Source organism: Tupaia chinensis, unplaced genomic scaffold (genome assembly GCF_000334495.1).
Source record: "Tupaia chinensis unplaced genomic scaffold, TupChi_1.0 Scaffold000037_15, whole genome shotgun sequence".
In the NCBI taxonomy this organism is placed as follows: domain Eukaryota; kingdom Metazoa; phylum Chordata; class Mammalia; order Scandentia; family Tupaiidae; genus Tupaia; species Tupaia belangeri.
The window spans coordinates 23,913-42,982 of NW_006159473.1; the positions used below are offsets into that span (position 1 = coordinate 23,913).

Genomic DNA, 19,070 nt, shown 5'->3' on the forward strand with positions numbered 1-19,070 from the left:
GAAAGGAAAGGAAAGGAAAGGAAAGGAAAGGAAAGGAAAAAGAAAGACAGAGAAAGCAAGAAAGCAAGCAAGAAAGAAAGGAATAAATCACTCCCCAGGGTAAAAGGCCATGCTACAGCTCTTCTCCATTCTCTCTTGGGATCTGGGGCCCTGCACACAAATGCATTCAGGCTGTTTTTGAAGCTGTGGGGTAGACCATATTAGATCCAGCTACCACAACCATCATGCCGCTGGTTGGTGCATGATCTTGTCTTAACTTTTTCTTTTTTCTTTTTTTCCTAGAAAAATAAAATTAATGTTTAGAGCCATAGATTTTAAAAACCTGAAGGAAAAATCTGAAGAAAAACAAATAAACATGAACTTGGGAGAGTATAATTTGTTGGACATCTACAGAGATCTAAAACAGTGATGGTACTGCCTCCACATCATTTGCCACTCCTCTCACTCCCTTCTGCCACCCATTCTGGTGGAGAATGGACAAATCATCTCTAGAAACATGAAGTTACTGCATTGTCTCTAGAAAGGTGATCTATCCAACTGCTTAAATTTCTAAAAGGATCTATGACACATGCCCATTGAAAATCACAAACATAAGACTGGCTTCATGGTGAAGGGAATTGTGACCACGAGGCTGACTATGAGGTCTGAGTCCTGGGACTGGGGCTTAAGAAACATGGAAGGCACATGTACGTATGTGCCCAAAGTCTGAAAAGGAGGGAGAAGCGGAGGTGACGGGACTGCGGCATTACTGCCCATGCTGGGTGCTTTCTCCTCTCCCTCTCTCTGGCAAGCTCACACTCCCTTTAGCAAAAAATAGTAATAATAATAATAATGTAATAAAGATTAAGTAAAGGGCATAAAGTTGACCGAATAGATTGGGTGCTGTTAGTATCCCTGAAAATAAGACTTGTCTATGGAAAAGCAGCCTAGATTATCTACAGCAAAAAAATATCTATATTCACTTTTTTAAAAGTTTATTTTTTTCTTTCTTGAGACAGAAAAAGCAACCATGTCCCACACTGCCATCCCTACTGCCCATCCCTACCCTGCCAGCCTTTGCAGGATCAAAGGATCAAGGGCATGGGCGAAGCAGGCCCGGCAAGCTGACCACAGAATGCTGAACGCTGTACCCGGCACTGGCACGGGCACCCGGCACTGCAGAGCACTGAGCTGCGTGGCATGGGGGCTGGACCACCATTCACCTTTCAAAACCGGATTTAATTCCTTTTCCCCCCATATTTTCTTAAATAATCTAACTACTTTCAATAGCAAGTTCAGCTGGTAATGTCAAGAAAAGCAGTTTTAACTTTAATAAGTCAAAGAAATGCTAAGGAACTTTGCTGAAAACTTAGGATTCTGTTCAAATAGTAGGTACATGAATCTATCCACAGCTCAAGACAGGACACAAATCTTTAAAACCAGAAAACAAAGCCTAGAAGAAAATCACCAATGTTTTAGTCAAAAGTCATAAAATACTATTTCACCAGTTCAGTCTCATGTATTTAATCTATCTTCTGTTGTGGTTCGATCTTCCCAATTAAGATTCTGGGATATAATATTCAACTCCAGACTTGTCCCTACAATTAAGTTGATCATTTTTTTTAGTTTTTGAACTCTTATTTCTGTGTCTGTATTTAATTTTCCTGGTATAGCTCTCCCTTGAGAACGTCTTGTATGGGAGGAGGGTGGGAAAGGGCAAAGGGTCAGAAATAGGGGCCATATATATATATATATGTGTGTGTGTGTATGCATATGTATATGAAACTAGAAATGGAAAACTACTGATGATAACGTGCATGATTGAGCCATGATGCAGTATATTCTGAATAGGAAATCACATTTTGTATGCTGTGACGATGCTTAGGGAATTAATGTAAATTCTTTAATTTAAAAAAATGTTTCAGAAAAAAAAAGTTCATGGAAATACTTGTAATGGGAAAACGATGTATGAATTTCAAAAAGTTTTTGTACCAAAAAAAATTTATAATTTAATTGTAAAAAAAATTAAAAAAAGAAATAAAGAATCCTGAGCAAAAAAAAGACAAGCCTGATTTAAGACTTTATTTATGAACTAAAAGAATTTGCATCCTCAGGGACCTGGACACTGGGGGCCAGATGGTGGTACAGAAACAACACGCTCCGTGCAGCTGCCCCATGTGGGTGAATTCCAGGTTTTCCCGGGAGACCTCCCTGAGCATGCCAGGTGCACGTGTACCCTTGGTCTGGGGCTGGCTGGGGCTGGGGGACAACTGCTGCTTAGGGATCCTCCCCCCACCTTCGTTTCTTGCTCATGGAAGAAAGAAATACAAATGAATCTTTAAAAAAGAGTAATACATTGAGCTACCAGAAAAATAAAAATACTGTAACATTCCATTTTAAAAAATCATGAAAGTGGGAACCAGCAGTTAGCGTAATGGCTATGTCGCTGGACTCCCACGTAGTTGACCGTGGTTCGTGTCCTGGACCCGCTGGCTTAAAACTCACGCCGGGCGCGTGTGCATGCGTGCCCAAGATCCCAAGAGGAGAATGGAGGAGAAGGTATTGGGGTGTGACCATTCCCTCTGGGGGGTGATTTCTCACTTTCTGTCTCTATGTCTCTGTCTGTCTGGCGAGCGCACGCGCCCTGTAGCGAAAACCTCTAAAAAAAAAATCATGAAAGTAAATTCTTTAGCTGATCATCAGCTAAAAATAATTGAAACAAAAATATTTTTTATTTGTAATTAAAAGAAATAGTAATTATTTATAACATTTTCTTAATTTTTTTACACATCGGGTCTCATTCTATCAGAACCTCTGCCCAAGGATCCCCCATAGCTGGGACTGCAAGCACATACCACCACACCAGGCTCTTGGGCTGTACAGAAATCAAACCTGGGCCTCCCATGTGGCTTCAGCATGCCATGTAACAGTGTCTACAGGAGCATGTTCCTGAAGCCGGGCCAAGTATTTCTTCATGTTAAAGTGCAATTATAATGTGGAAATATTTCACGTCAACATTTGGAGTTACCTTTTGTGAATAGGGTAGGACCAACCCAGGATACCTGTTACTAGTAAATAACTGATTCTGCCATTCATGTATCAAAGGCTGATGCCCTATTCTGGATTTACTACGGAATAATACATCAGACTACAACTGAGTAGGAAAAGTCCCTTTTTGTCCTTCTCTCTTGGAAAGAGCAGCAAAAATGAGGCTAGACACTTCCCATCACCTACGTCCAAGCGATGGATCATAAAATAAGGGGATCATTTGGCACCATGTGTTTGCTGAACAAATTTGCGTTATTGGTGTTATGTTTCTTATTGGAATGCAGGATGGCAGAACAGTTTTGACTCTGTTCCAAGCAAATGTAACAAGAATGACAGCAGAAGAAAAACACAGAAAGAACACACACAAGAAAGAGAAAAGAGAAGAGAGAGTAATGTCAATAGAATACAAGGTTAGTGAACAACATCAAATAAGAACATGAAAATAAAGTGAATGGTCACTGTTTGGCTACTATGAATGGATCTAAATAATATCTATGTGGGCATATTTTATAGAAAGGATAATGTGTTCATGAAAAAAGCACAACTCTGATTTACACAAAGGAAAACAAATTGACCATGTTTTAATAATTATTTTTCATAAAAGACCACAGAGACGGTAGAAGAAAGGTGGCAAGGAAAACAAGAATGAGACAAGAGAAATTTTAACCTCAATCACAGGAGAAATGTCTTTACTTACAGAGAAAATTGTTTCTCTCTGATAAATATATTAATACTAACAGATCTTAGATTACCATTAGCCTTTATGAACTTGACCCCTTTCAGATTGAAACACACCATTGTGTTTTTCGTGAAGGTAAAAGACCTCTGGGCATTGTCTTTGACTTCCTATTCAACTGTCAAGAAGAGGGTTATTTCATTTTCTAGGTACATCATAATCAAAGTTGATGGTAACAGATAACAGTGACAGAAAAGAAGTTAAGATGCACACAAAGAAACAGAAGCACACTGAAACAAAAACTGTAAAAAAAAAAAAAAACAGGCAGTAGGAAAGTGTGACATGAGAAGAAAGACTAACATAACAAAAAGAGACTGAATCAAAGAAAGAAAATAGAAAAAGCAGAAAAATTGAATAAATTAAAGTATATTTAACTACATCAGGCAAAAATAAAATAGCTAAGAACTCCCCCCCCACCCAAATAGAATAAAACGTGAATGTAATATCATTCTGAAGAGGAAAATTGAAAAAAAAATTCTGAAGATAATTTTCAAAATGCAAACACACATTATCTTAGAATTGGAATTTGCATAAAAGGACATTTTAAAGTCCCATTTAGAATTTTTTTCATTGTCTTATAGGGTAGAACACTGTCATGAGTGACTTAACTCACTATAACATAACACATAGGGTATTTATTCATTTTTTTAAATTAAGTAGTCATATAGCAAATGCACTGTGCTAAAAATCTCATAGGCTCCGAACCTGTATTTAGAGCTCAGAGGAACAGACTAAAGAAAAAAGTAGCTGAAAGCCTAGGTCTCACTTTCATCTCAACCTAGTGACACACACACAAAAGAAAAACACTCAAACGTGACTAGCATTCTGTAAAGACATTAATATAATCCCTCATTTTTTTGAGAGAGAGAGAGAGATTTTTGCTATAGGGCACTTGTGTTCACTGGAGAGACAGAGAGACAGAGACAGAAAGTGAGAAATCACCCCCACAGAGGGGATGGCCATGCCACAATCCTTTCTCCTCCTTTCTCCTCTTGGGATTTTGGGCATGCCTACACAAGCATCTGGCATGAATTTCAAGCTGCTGGGTCTGGGACTCAGACTGTGGTCAGCCATGTGAGAGTCCTGCAGTGTAACCAATAAGCAATCTGCTGGTCCCTATAATCCCTCACTTATGACCAACTTCTCTGATGTCCTTGTAGTCTCAGTTTCCTATTTAACATAACGACTATAGCATCACGTTTAGCCAGCAAATAATTTATAAATATTTGACAGACATCTTCGAGTTCTTTCACTTTGTAACAGAAAACATACACATGTGTGTTCACACACACACACACACACACACACACACAGCAAATAAGCTGTCTCCTTTGCTTTGTATATTTGGGTTCAAACGGTACTTCTCTACTTACTGTGCAAGTTAAGACAAAGTAATCCACCTCTCTAGGTCTTTGTTTACTCATAATGAAATGAAGATGCTGAGAAGATCATCTCCCTTACATTCCTTCCAAGGTTGTTTTACACAGGACAGTGATACAATGCAGGTTAAGTGCTAAGCATGGTGACTGGCACACAGCTAATATTACCTGCTGTTATTGTTGTTATCATTTTGCTACCTGTCTGATTCAGACCCCAGGAATCATTTATGGTTACTGCATCGTTTATCTTTTTCCTTCCCATAAAGTAGAAACGATTGAAAGGCTCTGACCAGGGAACATTCTATATAGCTCATCACATCCCCACATACTGAATAAACAACTGTGTGGACAACTTCCTGTAAGGACTTCCACTCCCTTCAGAACTCACTTAAGCTGCTGAAGTAACATCCTTACCTGGGTAAATCATTCGAAATGCATTTGTAAATTGGGTCCACAGTACTGCCATCTGAGGTGCCTTCGGGACTGATTTGCTGTAATACCGCCATTGTTTCACTCAAGGGGGATAAAGAAGGCTGAGACAGTACTTCTTTGTGTTCTTCCATTTCTGTCTTTGCCATGTTCAGCTAAGAATGAGGAATAAAGTTATTTAATATAAAATATAAGCTTTGCCTGGGTTACAAATTGAGCCTGGGCATTGATGACAATTCACTTGTCATCATATTCTAGACCATACAATTATTTAATAAGAAATGCCAGTGAAGGGGCCAGCAGGTGGTGTGGTGGTTAAGGGTGCTGGACTCCCATGTGACCCATTGTGGTTCAAGTCCCGGATCTAGCGGCTTGCTTTCTCACTTTCTCTCACTCTGTCCCATTCTGATCAAATTAAAAAAATAAATAGACAAATAAAGTTAAATAAAATAATTCTTTAAAAAGAAAGAAAAAAAATGCCAGTGAAATTAACACTGAAGCCACATGGGAAAATTGCAGGTTTGTGTCCCGGGCCTCCTTGTACAGGCAAAGACCACACACTTTTGTATCCATCATCTGAGCTGGATAAGGTTGCAAGTGGATCATGGCATGAGGATGCTGTTGGGGGGGGGTAGTTTGTTTGTCTTTCTCCATCTCTCTCTCTCATAGAATAAACTTTCATTAAAAAGAAACAGAGAGGGGCATACAGGTGGCATGGTGGCTGAGGGCACTGGACTCCCATATGGTCAACTGGTTCGAGTCCCAGACCTGATGGCTTGATCCCTCTTTCTCTCTCTCTCTCTCTGTCTTTCTCTGGTCAAAATTGAAAAATAATAATAAATTATTTTTTTAAAAAGGAATTAAAATAATTCTTTTTAAAAAGAGATGAGAGCCTAAAGGAAGGAAAAATATAAATCCAAGTCTATAATTGGTATAATCCTATTAAGAGAATAAAATGCTAATTTGCTACATAGTATTTTCATTTTTGCTGTTTGCTAGAAAACTGCTCATATAAGCAAACTTACCTAGAGAATATGTTACCAAAAAAGCATAGCACAATGATTTTTTTGTTTTGTTTTGTTTTTTCTGGTCTATCCTTTATCCCATGATTTTTGGAACTTCTCTTCCTCTTGCTTCTGATGGGGCTATCTATTATGTGGTGTGGCCTTCAAAAAAGCTGGCCAATCTAAGTGTTCCATTCCTCAGACACAGAGACTGGTAACTCAGAGTCTCAACGAAGAAGAAAAGTAGTGATTTATTCTCTGGGATTGTTAGCTTCTAAACAAAAAAATGTCAACCTCCACCATTGAGAATGAAGCCAAAACAGATGAGAGCTGATGTGGAAGGTGGAGAGAGAGGTTCCTGAAAACGATATCTGAATACCTGAAACCAGTGATTAAAAACCACATCTGTTGAGATTCCTAGGTACATGAGCCTACAGTTTCCTCTTCTCACTTAAGCTATCCTAAATTGGGATTCTTTTATTTGCCACCTAAAAATCTTGAGTAATAAACACAACCTAAATTTTCTTAAAATCAAAACAGTATGTCCACAAGAAATAATGCCAGGGCCAATAACTAAACTGTATAGATGGCAGATAGTGGTAACTGCTGTGAGGAAAAAAACAAATTTGATGAGAGGGAGCCAGGCTGTCCCCTGGTAATGGCTGGATCCCACATGCAATTTGACTCAAGATCTTGAAAAATACACCATGTGCGTGTGCATGCATGTCCAAAATCCTGAAAGGAGAAAAGAAGGAGAAGGGACTGCATGAGAAATAAAATTCTATCTTGTTTGAACAGTTTGGTCTTTTTATTCAGCATCTTATATTAAGTTACTTTCAAGAACCTAAAATATGTAGGTTCTTGAGCAGGGAAATGAGAACATTAAGATAACTTAAAACCTAAATTCAACTCAGAGACCAGTAATTTGGAACTTTGGGACTTGCAGGTTTGAAGAATTCAACCATCTTGAGAATTTAGTATCCTAAGCTGAAACCATTAAAACTCTAAAGTGACAATTTTAGGAGTCAAGACTATACCCCTAACCTTTTAAAAAGGACTTTCCCTTATTAATTCTTTTGTCATAAAACTAAACCAGCCTCGCTGTCAAAATCAGATTAAGACTGCTACCTTCTCATCCAAGTTTATTGTGGTAGAAGACCTCAAGGGAGTCACATTTATGATGAGGGAGAGTCGGGCATAGAATAAAGGGAAAAAAAACAGTACCCAGTCTTTACAATAGTGTCTAGAAGTGATCTTTATCTGTGAACTTGGGTTCATCTATAGATTGGAAGCCTACAAATGTGGGGGGAGATGCAGGATGTTGAACTGCTAAAGAAGTCACAAACTGGCCTAAAGTCTTGCAATTGAACTCAAAATCAGATCTCAAGCCCATGTTGGTATAGGCAGGAAGCAGAGCATAAACTGTGCAGCAGTCTAGAACGGCAAATTTTCCATGGACCAACTGAGATATGGTTAGGGAATATAATTTATAAAGAAGACCCTTTCCAAATGGCAGAACTAGGGGTATTCTAATGAAGTAATCAAGGAAATTGCTCTACCACCAGAGAAAAGAGACTTTACAATTCCCCTAGCTTAGCAGCATTGATAACCATATGGACCAGTGACTGTATGCCATATTCTCTTTGCAAATACACATTCACTGCATGTTGGGTGCAATGCGGAAGATGTATTGACTTTCAGTTTATAGGTAACCAGACCACCTGAATTTAATGATAAGGATTATGTCTCAGCCCAAGCACCTGAATTTTCAGTCATATTCAAAGTTGGAATAGGCATGTATGACAAAGCATAGGTCTTTGTCTTCCTGTGTTCTAAATATAGGAAGAACAAGGTACCAAAGACACTTTGGTGGCCAAAAGGTTGGATTGTGAAAGAAACTGTTAGATGTCCTCTAAAATCCATTCTCCTCTTTTATAGACTTAAGAGTATCCAGCTAACACTGTCTTTTCAAGTAGGTGTAGTAACACACCCACATGAATAAGTTCTGGTCAGTGGAATGTAAATAAAAATGGTATATGTATTTTCTGGAAATTGTCACTAAAAAAGAAGGATGAGGCATAACTGTTGGTCTTTCTTTCTTCCTTCCTGATGTCTGGAATGTGGTCATAGCTAAGAGCTGTAACAGCCATGTATGATTGTGAGTGGAGCATCTGAGACTGTAGGAAAAAAAGATACAATAGAGCAACAAGATGGAAGGGCCCTAGAGCACTCTACCAGCTCCCCAGATCTTTACATGAGCAAGAAATATATCGCTTTTTCCCCCTTCAATTCTTTTTCTTTTTAGAATTTATTTTTTATTTAACTTTATTTATTTATTTTAATTTGACCAGAGAAGGAGAGAGAGAGAAAGAGAGAGAGAGAGAGAAAGGGTAGAGAAGTGAGAAAGCAAGCCACCAGGTGTCTGGGACTCAAACCAGTCACCCACGTAGGAGTCCAGCGCCCTCAACCACTACGCCACCTGCCGGCCCCCAATATAAACTTTTAAAAAACATCTTGTCTACTCTATTTATTCCCAGTCACCAGACATTTGCTCAAGCTGTTCCTACTTTGTGAAATATTTAGAAGGCTAGAAGGCAATTTGCTATCATGAAATACACTTTTTTGTTCCCTATTCCAGAAGTTTATCTTTAAGTTGATCGTTGTTTTAAACAAAAAATAAATTTTCCTTTGTGTTATGATCAGAATGTTTGTTATCCCCCCAAAAAGTGTATGTTGAAACCTAATATCCACTGTGATAGTATTAAGAGGTGAGACCTTTTGGGAGAAGAGTATGTCATGAGGGTGGAACTCTCCCTTTCCACCATGTAAGGACACATGAAGAAGCCACCACTATGAGGAAGTAGGCCCTCTCTAGATACCGTTGTTTCCTTGACCTTAGACTTACCATCCTCCATAACTCCAAGAAATAGATTTCTGTTACGTGTTGCTCATTCTAAGGTATTTTGTTCTGCAGCCAAAACAGACTAAGATACTATAGAAATAAACATATACATCCATCAGTTTCCTTGGCTAATCCATTAAATCCTAGTAATATATGATGTATTTCTCCAGTAATATAGTTATAAAATATTTTATGAGAGCTGAGACTGTCTTGTTTACTTTACAGTGAACATCACAGAGCTTAATTCAGTGCCTGACCCATACTAGGTGCACAATCAATATTGGTTAAGGAAATATGGTAAATTGTACTTCAGATGCCAAGAACACATTTATTCACTTCCGCAATATTGGAATTACAGAAGAAAAGTTCCTTACAGGACTAAAGTAAATAATTAAGGCAAAATTTAAATACTAATTCTCTATATCTAAACTGGCCAAATAGTTCATTATCCAAACTAGGTCTGTCCCTAACAAATAAAAAGGTGTGATCTCCTATCTTTATATAAACAGCCTCCTTTTACAAGAATAAACACAGCTATAGGTCTGCATAGCTGCATAAGTATCTATGGGACTTACGAAGATTTAGTGTTTTCTGATTTTTTTAAAGAAAGTACCAAAAAGTCAGTTTTTGTCTTGATGGAAAGATAAAAGGTATTTGTCTTCCTGTGTTCTATATATAGGAAGAATGATGTACCAAAGACATTTTGGTGGCCAAAAGGTTGGATTGTGGAAGAAACTGTTAGATATCCTCTAAAATCCATTCTCCTCTCCTCTTCCTCCTTGAGGAAGAATGGAAGCATAAGTTTTTACAAGCTCCACTCCCAGGAGTGAGTAGACCTTCCTATTTCAGAGGGATGATATATGAGCCTTTTTGTATTTTCGATTTCTGGGCCTCATAGACTTTGAAGTTAAATTGCTAGATTTTCCAGGATATGAACAAGGTTAATAAGAAGTGGTTTGCACGCATTTATCCCAGCACAACTCCTCTGGAACAGTAAGGCCGGAAAGAAAATAGCTATGTGGGATGCATGTGTGTACATGATAGAGAAGGAGAGAGATAAAAGGAAGAAGAGAGAAAGGGAAAGAAGGATGGAGGTGGGTGGGAGGAAAAATGGCAGAGATCGATTTGAAAGACTGTGATCTGTGATCTGCAGGGCCCAGTAAAGGACGATCTGGTTGAGCATAGTACCTAAGGAACAGAGTTATCCTCTCTGATGGTTCATTTTATACTCCAACTTGGCTGGGCCATGGTGCTCATATATTTGATTAAACATTATTCTGGGTGTTTTCTGTGAGGGTGTTTGTTTTGTGGATGACATTGACATTTAAATTAATGGGCTTTGAGGAAAGTAGATTTTTCTCTATAGTAGGAGTGAACCTCATCTAATGAGTTGAAGGTCTTAACAGAACAAAGATTGCCCTACCCTTAGTAAGAAGGAATTACTAGAGGAAAAAATATTGCATGGGGACTGGTTCCTGTTATGGAGGGTGCTCTCTTATGCCTGTGCATGTGCCTAATGGCATTAAAAACAAAGGAATTCTGCCAGCAGACTGCCATTGGACTTGAACTGCAACTCTTCCCTAGGTCCCGAGACTGTCAAACTACCAACCTACCCCATTAGATTTTAGACCCACCAAAGCCTCCACAATCATATGAGACTCTGCTCTCTATACAACATACACACACACACTGTTGGTTGTTTCTCTGGAAAACCCTAACACACTCTCTTTTTTTAAATTTTATTATTATATTTTCAGAATTACACGTAATCACATGTATCTTTACAGTGTATCACATTTCTTTTTCCTAAGAGCATACCAAGGCCAGCTATGTGGCACAGTGGTAATGGGCTGCTCCTGAGAAGCCAGAGCCCATGTGATAACTGCTATTTGAATCCCTGGCCCAGTCAGCCTGAAACAAGCTGGCATGTGCGCAAGTGCTTAAGATCCAAGTGGCTGGAGGACTGAAGGAGAGGGATTGCAGTGCTACCACCAACTGTACCAGCAGCACCAACAGACTGATTCCAGGGTTATTCCTTATTTGGGAGAGGGCTGCTGGAGGACTTCCCTTTGAAACTACAGTGAAATCCCAAAGTTCTTAGATAATTCACAGAAGACAGGAAGCTCAGAGTATGAGGCTAGACTTTCTGCTAATTAAACATATGGAAGAATAAATGAAATTTAACATAACTCAAATCCACAAGTATGGAGGAATTTGTACCTATTATTCATAAGAGAAAGATCATGCCTTTCTCTGCCACTTTATAGCTATGTGACCTTGACTGTAATAATCTTTCTGAGCTTCAGTTCTCCCATCTGCAAAATAGAGTTATCTGCATGACTATGAGGATAAATAAAAACAATGAACATGAAAGCGTTTGTACAGTGCTTGGCACATTTCAGGAAGTGTTAGGTGCCTCTGAATCTGCATCAAGTAGGAAAAGGTGTCTCTCTGTATAGCTTACTAAGAGGAGGAGGTTTTCTCTGCCCAGCCTTTCCTCTGGTATTTCCAATAGAGACCAAAGGACTGTTGACCTCACACTATCCTTCTCCCTTTAGGGCCTCTTACAATAGGAAAGCAGAGGTTCTCTTCTCAAGCTTACTGAACAACCATTGCTTGTTGAATTCTCTCGTATGTTGAGTCCTTCCAGTGTAGAAAATGTTTTTAAGCAAAAATTCAGCTCTGTATTAGATCAAATCACCTTGCAGAAGAAAATTCCTTGACTTATGTATTTATTATATATTCCAGTTATTAAAAAATAAAATTTGCATCCAGCCTTGGTAGTAGTGCAAGGGAGAGGGAACTGCTGTGTGATGGTTGAGGCAGCATGGGTGACCCCAGTTCAGTTCCCAGCCCAACCTGAATAGGCCAGGCATAGTGGTATGTACCTATAGTCCTGGCTAACTGGGAGGTTGTGGTGGAGGATTAAAATCCAGCAAGACCCTACCCAAAATACCTCTTTCACTCTCTATGTCTCTCCCTCCTGTGTACTCTCTCATAAAAAAAACTAGGCATATTAAAGAAAGAAAGTGGTTTCACAGTGTTCCAGTGAATAAGCAATGTTTGTGTTAATAAAACAAGAGTCAATGGCTTCATCTGTATTTTGTTAAAATACCATAGTATTTAGTGTCAGTTAAACTAAAATTAACACATTTTTATTTCTTTAATTTCTAATTAACAATTAGTTCTCATTTAATTAGTGATGTACAGGGATGTTATTTGGAACCCTACTGTATTCTTTATATTCTACTTAACCTATGAGCATGTTCTACTTTTAGTGAGGATGACACTGTTCTTATAGTAAAAGTTTTTAGAGTAAGCCTCAAGAGTAGAGGCTTGGCGGCCTTCGAGTTGTGGCACTAGGTACCAAATAGTTTGTGGAGACTTTCCAAGGGGCACGTAAATATGGATAATTTCAATGAAAGCAATTTCCAGATCTTTGCCTTCCATATATGCCTACTAATTATCTAAATTCAATAAAACTAAACATATCTCGGGGTTGGCAGGTGGTGTGGTGGTTAGGAGTGCTGGACTCCCACATGGCCAACCGCAGTTCAAATGTCAGACCTAGCAGCTTCACTATCCCCGCCTCCTCTGTGTGTGTGTGTGTGTGTGTGTGTGTGTGTGTGTGTGGTGTGTCTTTCTCACTTTCCCTCTCTCTCTCTGGTCAAATTAAAAATAATAATAGTAATAAAGTTAAATAAAAATAATTCTTTAAAAAAATAAACATATGTCTTAAATTAAAATATAGTGGTAGTTTTATTTATTCTTGGTTATAGTCTAATTTTTAATGAAAGAGTAGTCATTTCAGAGATAGGTATAGGGGTTTTTTCCCTCTATGAAATAGTTTCAGTATGCTTTTAATAGAATGAGTTATGGAAGTGTGAAATCATTACCATTATTAAATGCAATATTTCTTCAGTAATGTTACTATAAAAACAGTGTCATCCTCACTAAAAGTAGAACATGTTCACAGGTTAAGTAGAATATACAGAATACAATAGGGTTCCAAATAACATTCCTGTATGTTACTAATTAAACAAGAATTAATTGTTAATTAGAAATTAAAGAAATAAAAATGTGTTAATTTTACTTTGACTGACACTAAATACCCTAGTATTTTAACAGAATACAGATGAAGCCATTGACTCGTTTTATTAACACACACATTGCTTATTCACTGGCACACTGTGAAACCACTATTTTTCTTTACTTCCTATTTCTTAACAACTTTACATGGATCTGCTCTCCCCCACCAAGTCCACCTATGGAGCTACTCTTCAGTTCTTTCTTGCAAAAGCTATTTAAGTGCATGGTGGTCATGAGCCAGGACTGTGGAACCAGAGTCTCTGGTGTGCATCCCTGCTGCACATTTACTAGCTGTGTCACTTTGAATAAATCACATAACCTCTTTGTGTTTCAGTTCCTTCATCTGTAAAACGGGCTAAGAACAGTCTCACCTCATTAAGTTCATGTGCTGGGCATACAGCAGCTACGGAAGAGCAAATGCTTGGCGGTCTTCAAGTTGCAGCACTGTTAGTGGAGACTTTCCAAGGGGCACGTAAATATGAATAGTTTCAAGGAAAGCAATTTCCAGATCTTTGCCTATCATATATGTCTTCCAAAATGCATCTACTTGAGAAGCTATCTATTGTAACTGAAGTCTATTCTTGGACAGTCTCCATTTCTCACCTCACAAAAGAAGGACATTCCTTTTATGGCCATTCCAGGGCCTCAAACCAAGGGACAATCCACAAATCCTTTGACCAAGAAACTGCAGGGACTGGGCAGTGGCATAGCAGTGAAGCAGCTGGACCCACATGAGCATGGTCCTAGGTTTGTGTCCCAGGACCTGACTAAGCATACAAGCTGAGACCAGGAGTAAACTGAAGTATAAAGACCCTTTTGGGGGTCCTGTCTCTCTCTCTCCTGTATGATATGAATAAGCTTAAAAAAAAAAAAAGCTGAGCCCATACGATAGCAGGTAAGTGATGTTTATAGAAGGCAGAATCTCACATAGCAGACCACAGTGGTCCACATGCCGGCTTTAGCAGGTACATGTGTGTGCATGGCCAAAATCCTGACTAGATGGAGACATGAAGGAGAAAGAGTTTTGCAGTGTGACTGTATCCCACTGGGGGGTATTCTCTCTCAAACTTTAACATTCTTTTCATAGAAGGTTCTAGGTCGCTATACCAGATAGTGATGACCAATGCATTAGGTGAAGACCCCAGAATGTGAGGGAGGTTTAGTGAAGTTCTAAGTGAAGCATGCTGTCAAGTGGAATCTCACCTATCAAGGGTAGCCACTAAATACATTACCAGATAAGCTAACTCGAAGGGCTCACAGACCAACTTAAAATGCCCAAATCATACAATAAACAATAAATTTAAAATATAGCAGTAGGCAAGGGAAGAGGAATGAAACAGACTGACATCCTTAGGATAAGGTATGAGGGATAGGACCACATTGTTTGTAGCCTGAGTTACCTGACGTTCACATGCTCTGCTCTCTGCTACTCAGTCCTTCTCATGATGGTATATTATGAGAACCAGAGCTGATTTTTTTTTTAATTTCTTCCATGAAAGAGAGAGAAAGAGAAACACCCATAAAATGGTCTTCACACTACAATCTACCCCCATCTCAGCAAACCCAGATCATGGGTATACATATATGTACCCAGTGTACACAAGGAGATTCTGGGATATGAACCTAGGTTTTTCCCATGTGACTCCACTTGTGTTACCCCTGTGCCATTGCCTGGCCCCAAGAGTTGAAATTTGTGCCAGGTGGCCCACACAAAAAGTTTCAGTGGTCAATGGCATGTATCTGCTAAGAGAGACAAAGGTCAATACCAGATAAAGAGGTAACTTGCTAACTAACCTGCTGAAGAGCTATGAGTCTTATTTGGATGTCTTGGGCACAATACTGTGGGCTGAAATGAGACCACAAAGGATGCCATCAGTAGGAGGCATGACACATCTGTCAGCCTAGAAGTGGCAAGATTATGATTTAGTCTTTCTAACTTTCTGCCAAATGAACACTTGTCGACTCCATCATATTCCATTAATTGCAGTCATCTCACCGTTATTTACAGGTTACTAACTTGCATGTTATGTATATCTAATGCATCTTCTGAAGCCTGCCTTTTTTCTCAAACTACTTGCTTACTCATATGCATACTTAAAATATTCTCAGTTTACCTGTATCTCATTAACTACTATCGTATTTTCTATGGTTAAGATGTCTTATGAGTTTCATCATCCCACTTTTTGCTTATCTTCTGCAAAATAATTGAATGTTCAAACTCATATGACATGGTGCCTTCTAGTGGGATGGTGATAACAGAAAGCAGAGGAAAGCAAGCATGTGTAAAAAAAGGCACAAGTGAAGACAAGAAGTTTAAAATTGCCCTCATCCTATAAATAAAAAGCTTCAGGTCACTGTTCTCTGGTTTCTGACAGAAACAGCTAGCTACTATATAATTGATGAAAGGAGTCAGAGGTTAACTTCCAAAAGCCAGTCCCAAGCAATGCAAACTTAGAAATCCTTAGGTAGAGTTCTTAGTCATATTACTCCAAGCCAGAACATGTATCTATTACTTAAAAACTGCTGACAACATTCCAAGCAGCAGAATACCATATTTCCTGTCACCCAACTTACTCTCACTTATTCAACTGAACTTCCCACCAGTGCTAAAAATCTCTCCACATCTCAGGTGAAGCCATTATACCTTGTGGTTAGACTCTCAAGTATATTACGATATTGTCAAAGGAGATAATGACTACTGGTTCAGGAAACATGAGTTGTTGCTGCACTCAACCTTACCAAGAGACATCTGTTCTTTGAGATCTTATTTGTAAAGGCCCTTGTTCAACAGAGCCGATCCACAAGGCTGACATTCAATTCAGTGAAGGAAGACACTTGATTTTGTCCTTAAATCTACCTTTCTGGTGTTGTGTAAACATGTAAATCATACACACACACACACACACACACACACACACACACACACACGTACACATACTCCTGAATGGACAATTATTCTTTTGAAAATTAATTTTTCAACAACAGAAACATAGCTTACTATAAAACTATCTATTTTATAATGGAATAGCTGCATTCCTGAGGAAACTTGCATTATCAAAACTCATTTTAAAAAAAATATTAATTCAATTGAGGGGAGGAGGGAGTGGGGAAATTAAGAACTGGAGTTACAGGCTTTCAGATAAGTTATTTCTCCTATAGGAATCCCAGCGGTAAAGGTTTTGCTGTTTTGTTTTGGTTTTAATAGTTATAGGTACATAATACAAACCAAATGTCCCAAGACAAGGGCTCTCTAGCCCTTGCTTATCCTATGCTACACAGATACAGTTAGCAAAGCAATTCTTGCATATTCTGATCACTTTATTATCCTGTCATTTACTATTATGATAAACAAATCAAGTTTACTTAAACATAAACAAGGCATCTTTGTGGCTTGCCAAATGCATTTTTCCCTAAAACTATTCTGTTAATTCCTGATCTCATCATCCATCCATTCAATCATCAAATTATTTAGAGTACCAACTATTTCCAAACTTAAAAAAAAAGACAATGGATTCAATGTTGAACAAGACAATACTGTTCCTTTACTGGTTGAATTTTCATTATAATGAATGTAAACACAATTTTAACTAACTTGTCTTATTAAAAACAATTTGAATTATGATAACTGGGGCTAGAGAAATGCCATATTACAGTAAGAAAGAAAAGTATATATATAAAAAAAAAAAACCTTACAACCTCCCCATCCTTGGAATTAGAAACATCATAATTTTAAAATATTTTCATTTATGATTTTATAGAGCTAAAATAAATAATTTTTTCTTTAAAAAAGGGGTGACCCCATTAAACACACAGTTTATATACTGGTCATCAGGAAAGTCATGGTGTATTTTTCTGTTTTTCTATGCAAAAACACATCATGACTTCTCTGGTGACCCAATATATAACCCTGTTCACTTTGCAAAATATTCCTATGTTGTTAAAGTATTTGTCGAGGACATATTTTAATATCCTAGTTAATTGTTCCAAATACTTCTTATTGTAAATAAAGCTGCGATCCTTGTATATACACCTATGACCAAACCATCGAATCATTCCTGAAAAAGTTCTGAAAGTTAAATTTCTGGATCAAAGTGCATTACCTATATTAAGGCTACTGACATGTACCTCCAAACTGAATTGCTTTTTAGAATTGAATTGATTTCTGAAACTACCAGAAATATTATTAGAAAATTCATCTAACAGTACCCATTAGTGGGTAAAATATTATTTCTTAACTTTGTCAATGTTAGATATTGTTACTTGTTAGTGAAAATTTAATTATAAAGATTACTATTAATCAATTTTTAAAAATTATTACTAATGCACAAGAAGAAATATCAAGGGATAATCAGTAAGACTTTTATGACTTATAAATTATTTTAATTCTATAAATGGTTAATTAGAAGAAATTCCTAAAATATAGACTATATATGTTAAACTTCTAGATATTGTAAGAATAACTGAGTTCAAAATATCTAATTAGTCCAATGTCCCTTTTCCCATATACTTATGAGAACATATCCAATTATCTTGAAAAAGGCAATTAAAATGACTGTTAATAATCTTAATACTAAGACATGTTATAATTCATTTGATAATTACATTTCCCACAAAGATACTGTCAACATAAACTGTGAAACTGCAGCTCCATCCTGTTTACAAGTATCAGAGACAATATGCTCACTGTTCTGTTGCACTTAAATGCTGTATTGCAGTTTTTCTTAACAGGTAATATGTGACATGAAACATGCCTGATTTTATGCTTCATAATTTCCATTCTGATATTTAACATTTACAGTTATTTTTATGTATCTTACATGTCAGAAAATTAAAGGATTAAACTAAGAAAAATGATAGCAAACATGACTTCAGTTTCAAATACAAAATATTTAAAAATGTTTTATTCGTAGACATTAAGAACCATCTTTAATCAGAAACGCAAACTGTTTCTGTTTTTTTGATTTATGTAGTAGCATTAAGTATTTGGTCTAACTGTTCACGTTTTATATTTTTGTGAATTTGTTAGAAATCAAAATATTATTATTAAAAACAGGAAAAATCAAGAGACTATACTTCAAGATTGACTTATGGGTTTAAAATTCATTATTTCTAGTCTTTATTCAGATTTTAATATTAAGGAAAAAATAAACAATTATTTTGATTTTTAAAACATACCACAATAAAAGCTACCATTTAAGCCAAGCTGACATTTACATTACTTATTGCTATTTTCCTTCAAAAATATGCATTAGAATAAATATTTTTCTAAACACCAAAGAAAATACAATACATGGTTCTGGCATATTTATTACTTTGAAAAGGTGCTCTGAATCTCAGACAACATAAATACTAAGCAGTGTGGTGGTTGCCATAGTAACGAGTAAATAGCATAAGAATACATGCAATTTTTCAAATATATCCACCTTTTTTAATAAATATGCATGTTTTGTAGGTAAAGGAATATTCAGTTCTTGATTTAGCTCCTCTTTTAGAGAGAGAAACAT

General features: G+C 37.3%; 1 protein-coding gene across 1 annotated transcript in view; it reads right to left on the bottom strand.

The window, feature by feature from the left end:
- LOC102490663 (doublecortin domain-containing protein 1) overlaps positions 1-19,070 on the bottom strand; it is a gene marked incomplete at its 3' end in the record, with an annotated part of 51,713 nt that overhangs the window by 17,895 nt on the left and 14,748 nt on the right. Inside the window, exon 2 of the mRNA XM_027771685.1 lies at positions 5,557-5,726. Within this exon, the coding sequence (XP_027627486.1) occupies positions 5,557-5,726 (170 nt within the window). The remainder of the gene's footprint in view (positions 1-5,556; positions 5,727-19,070) is intronic.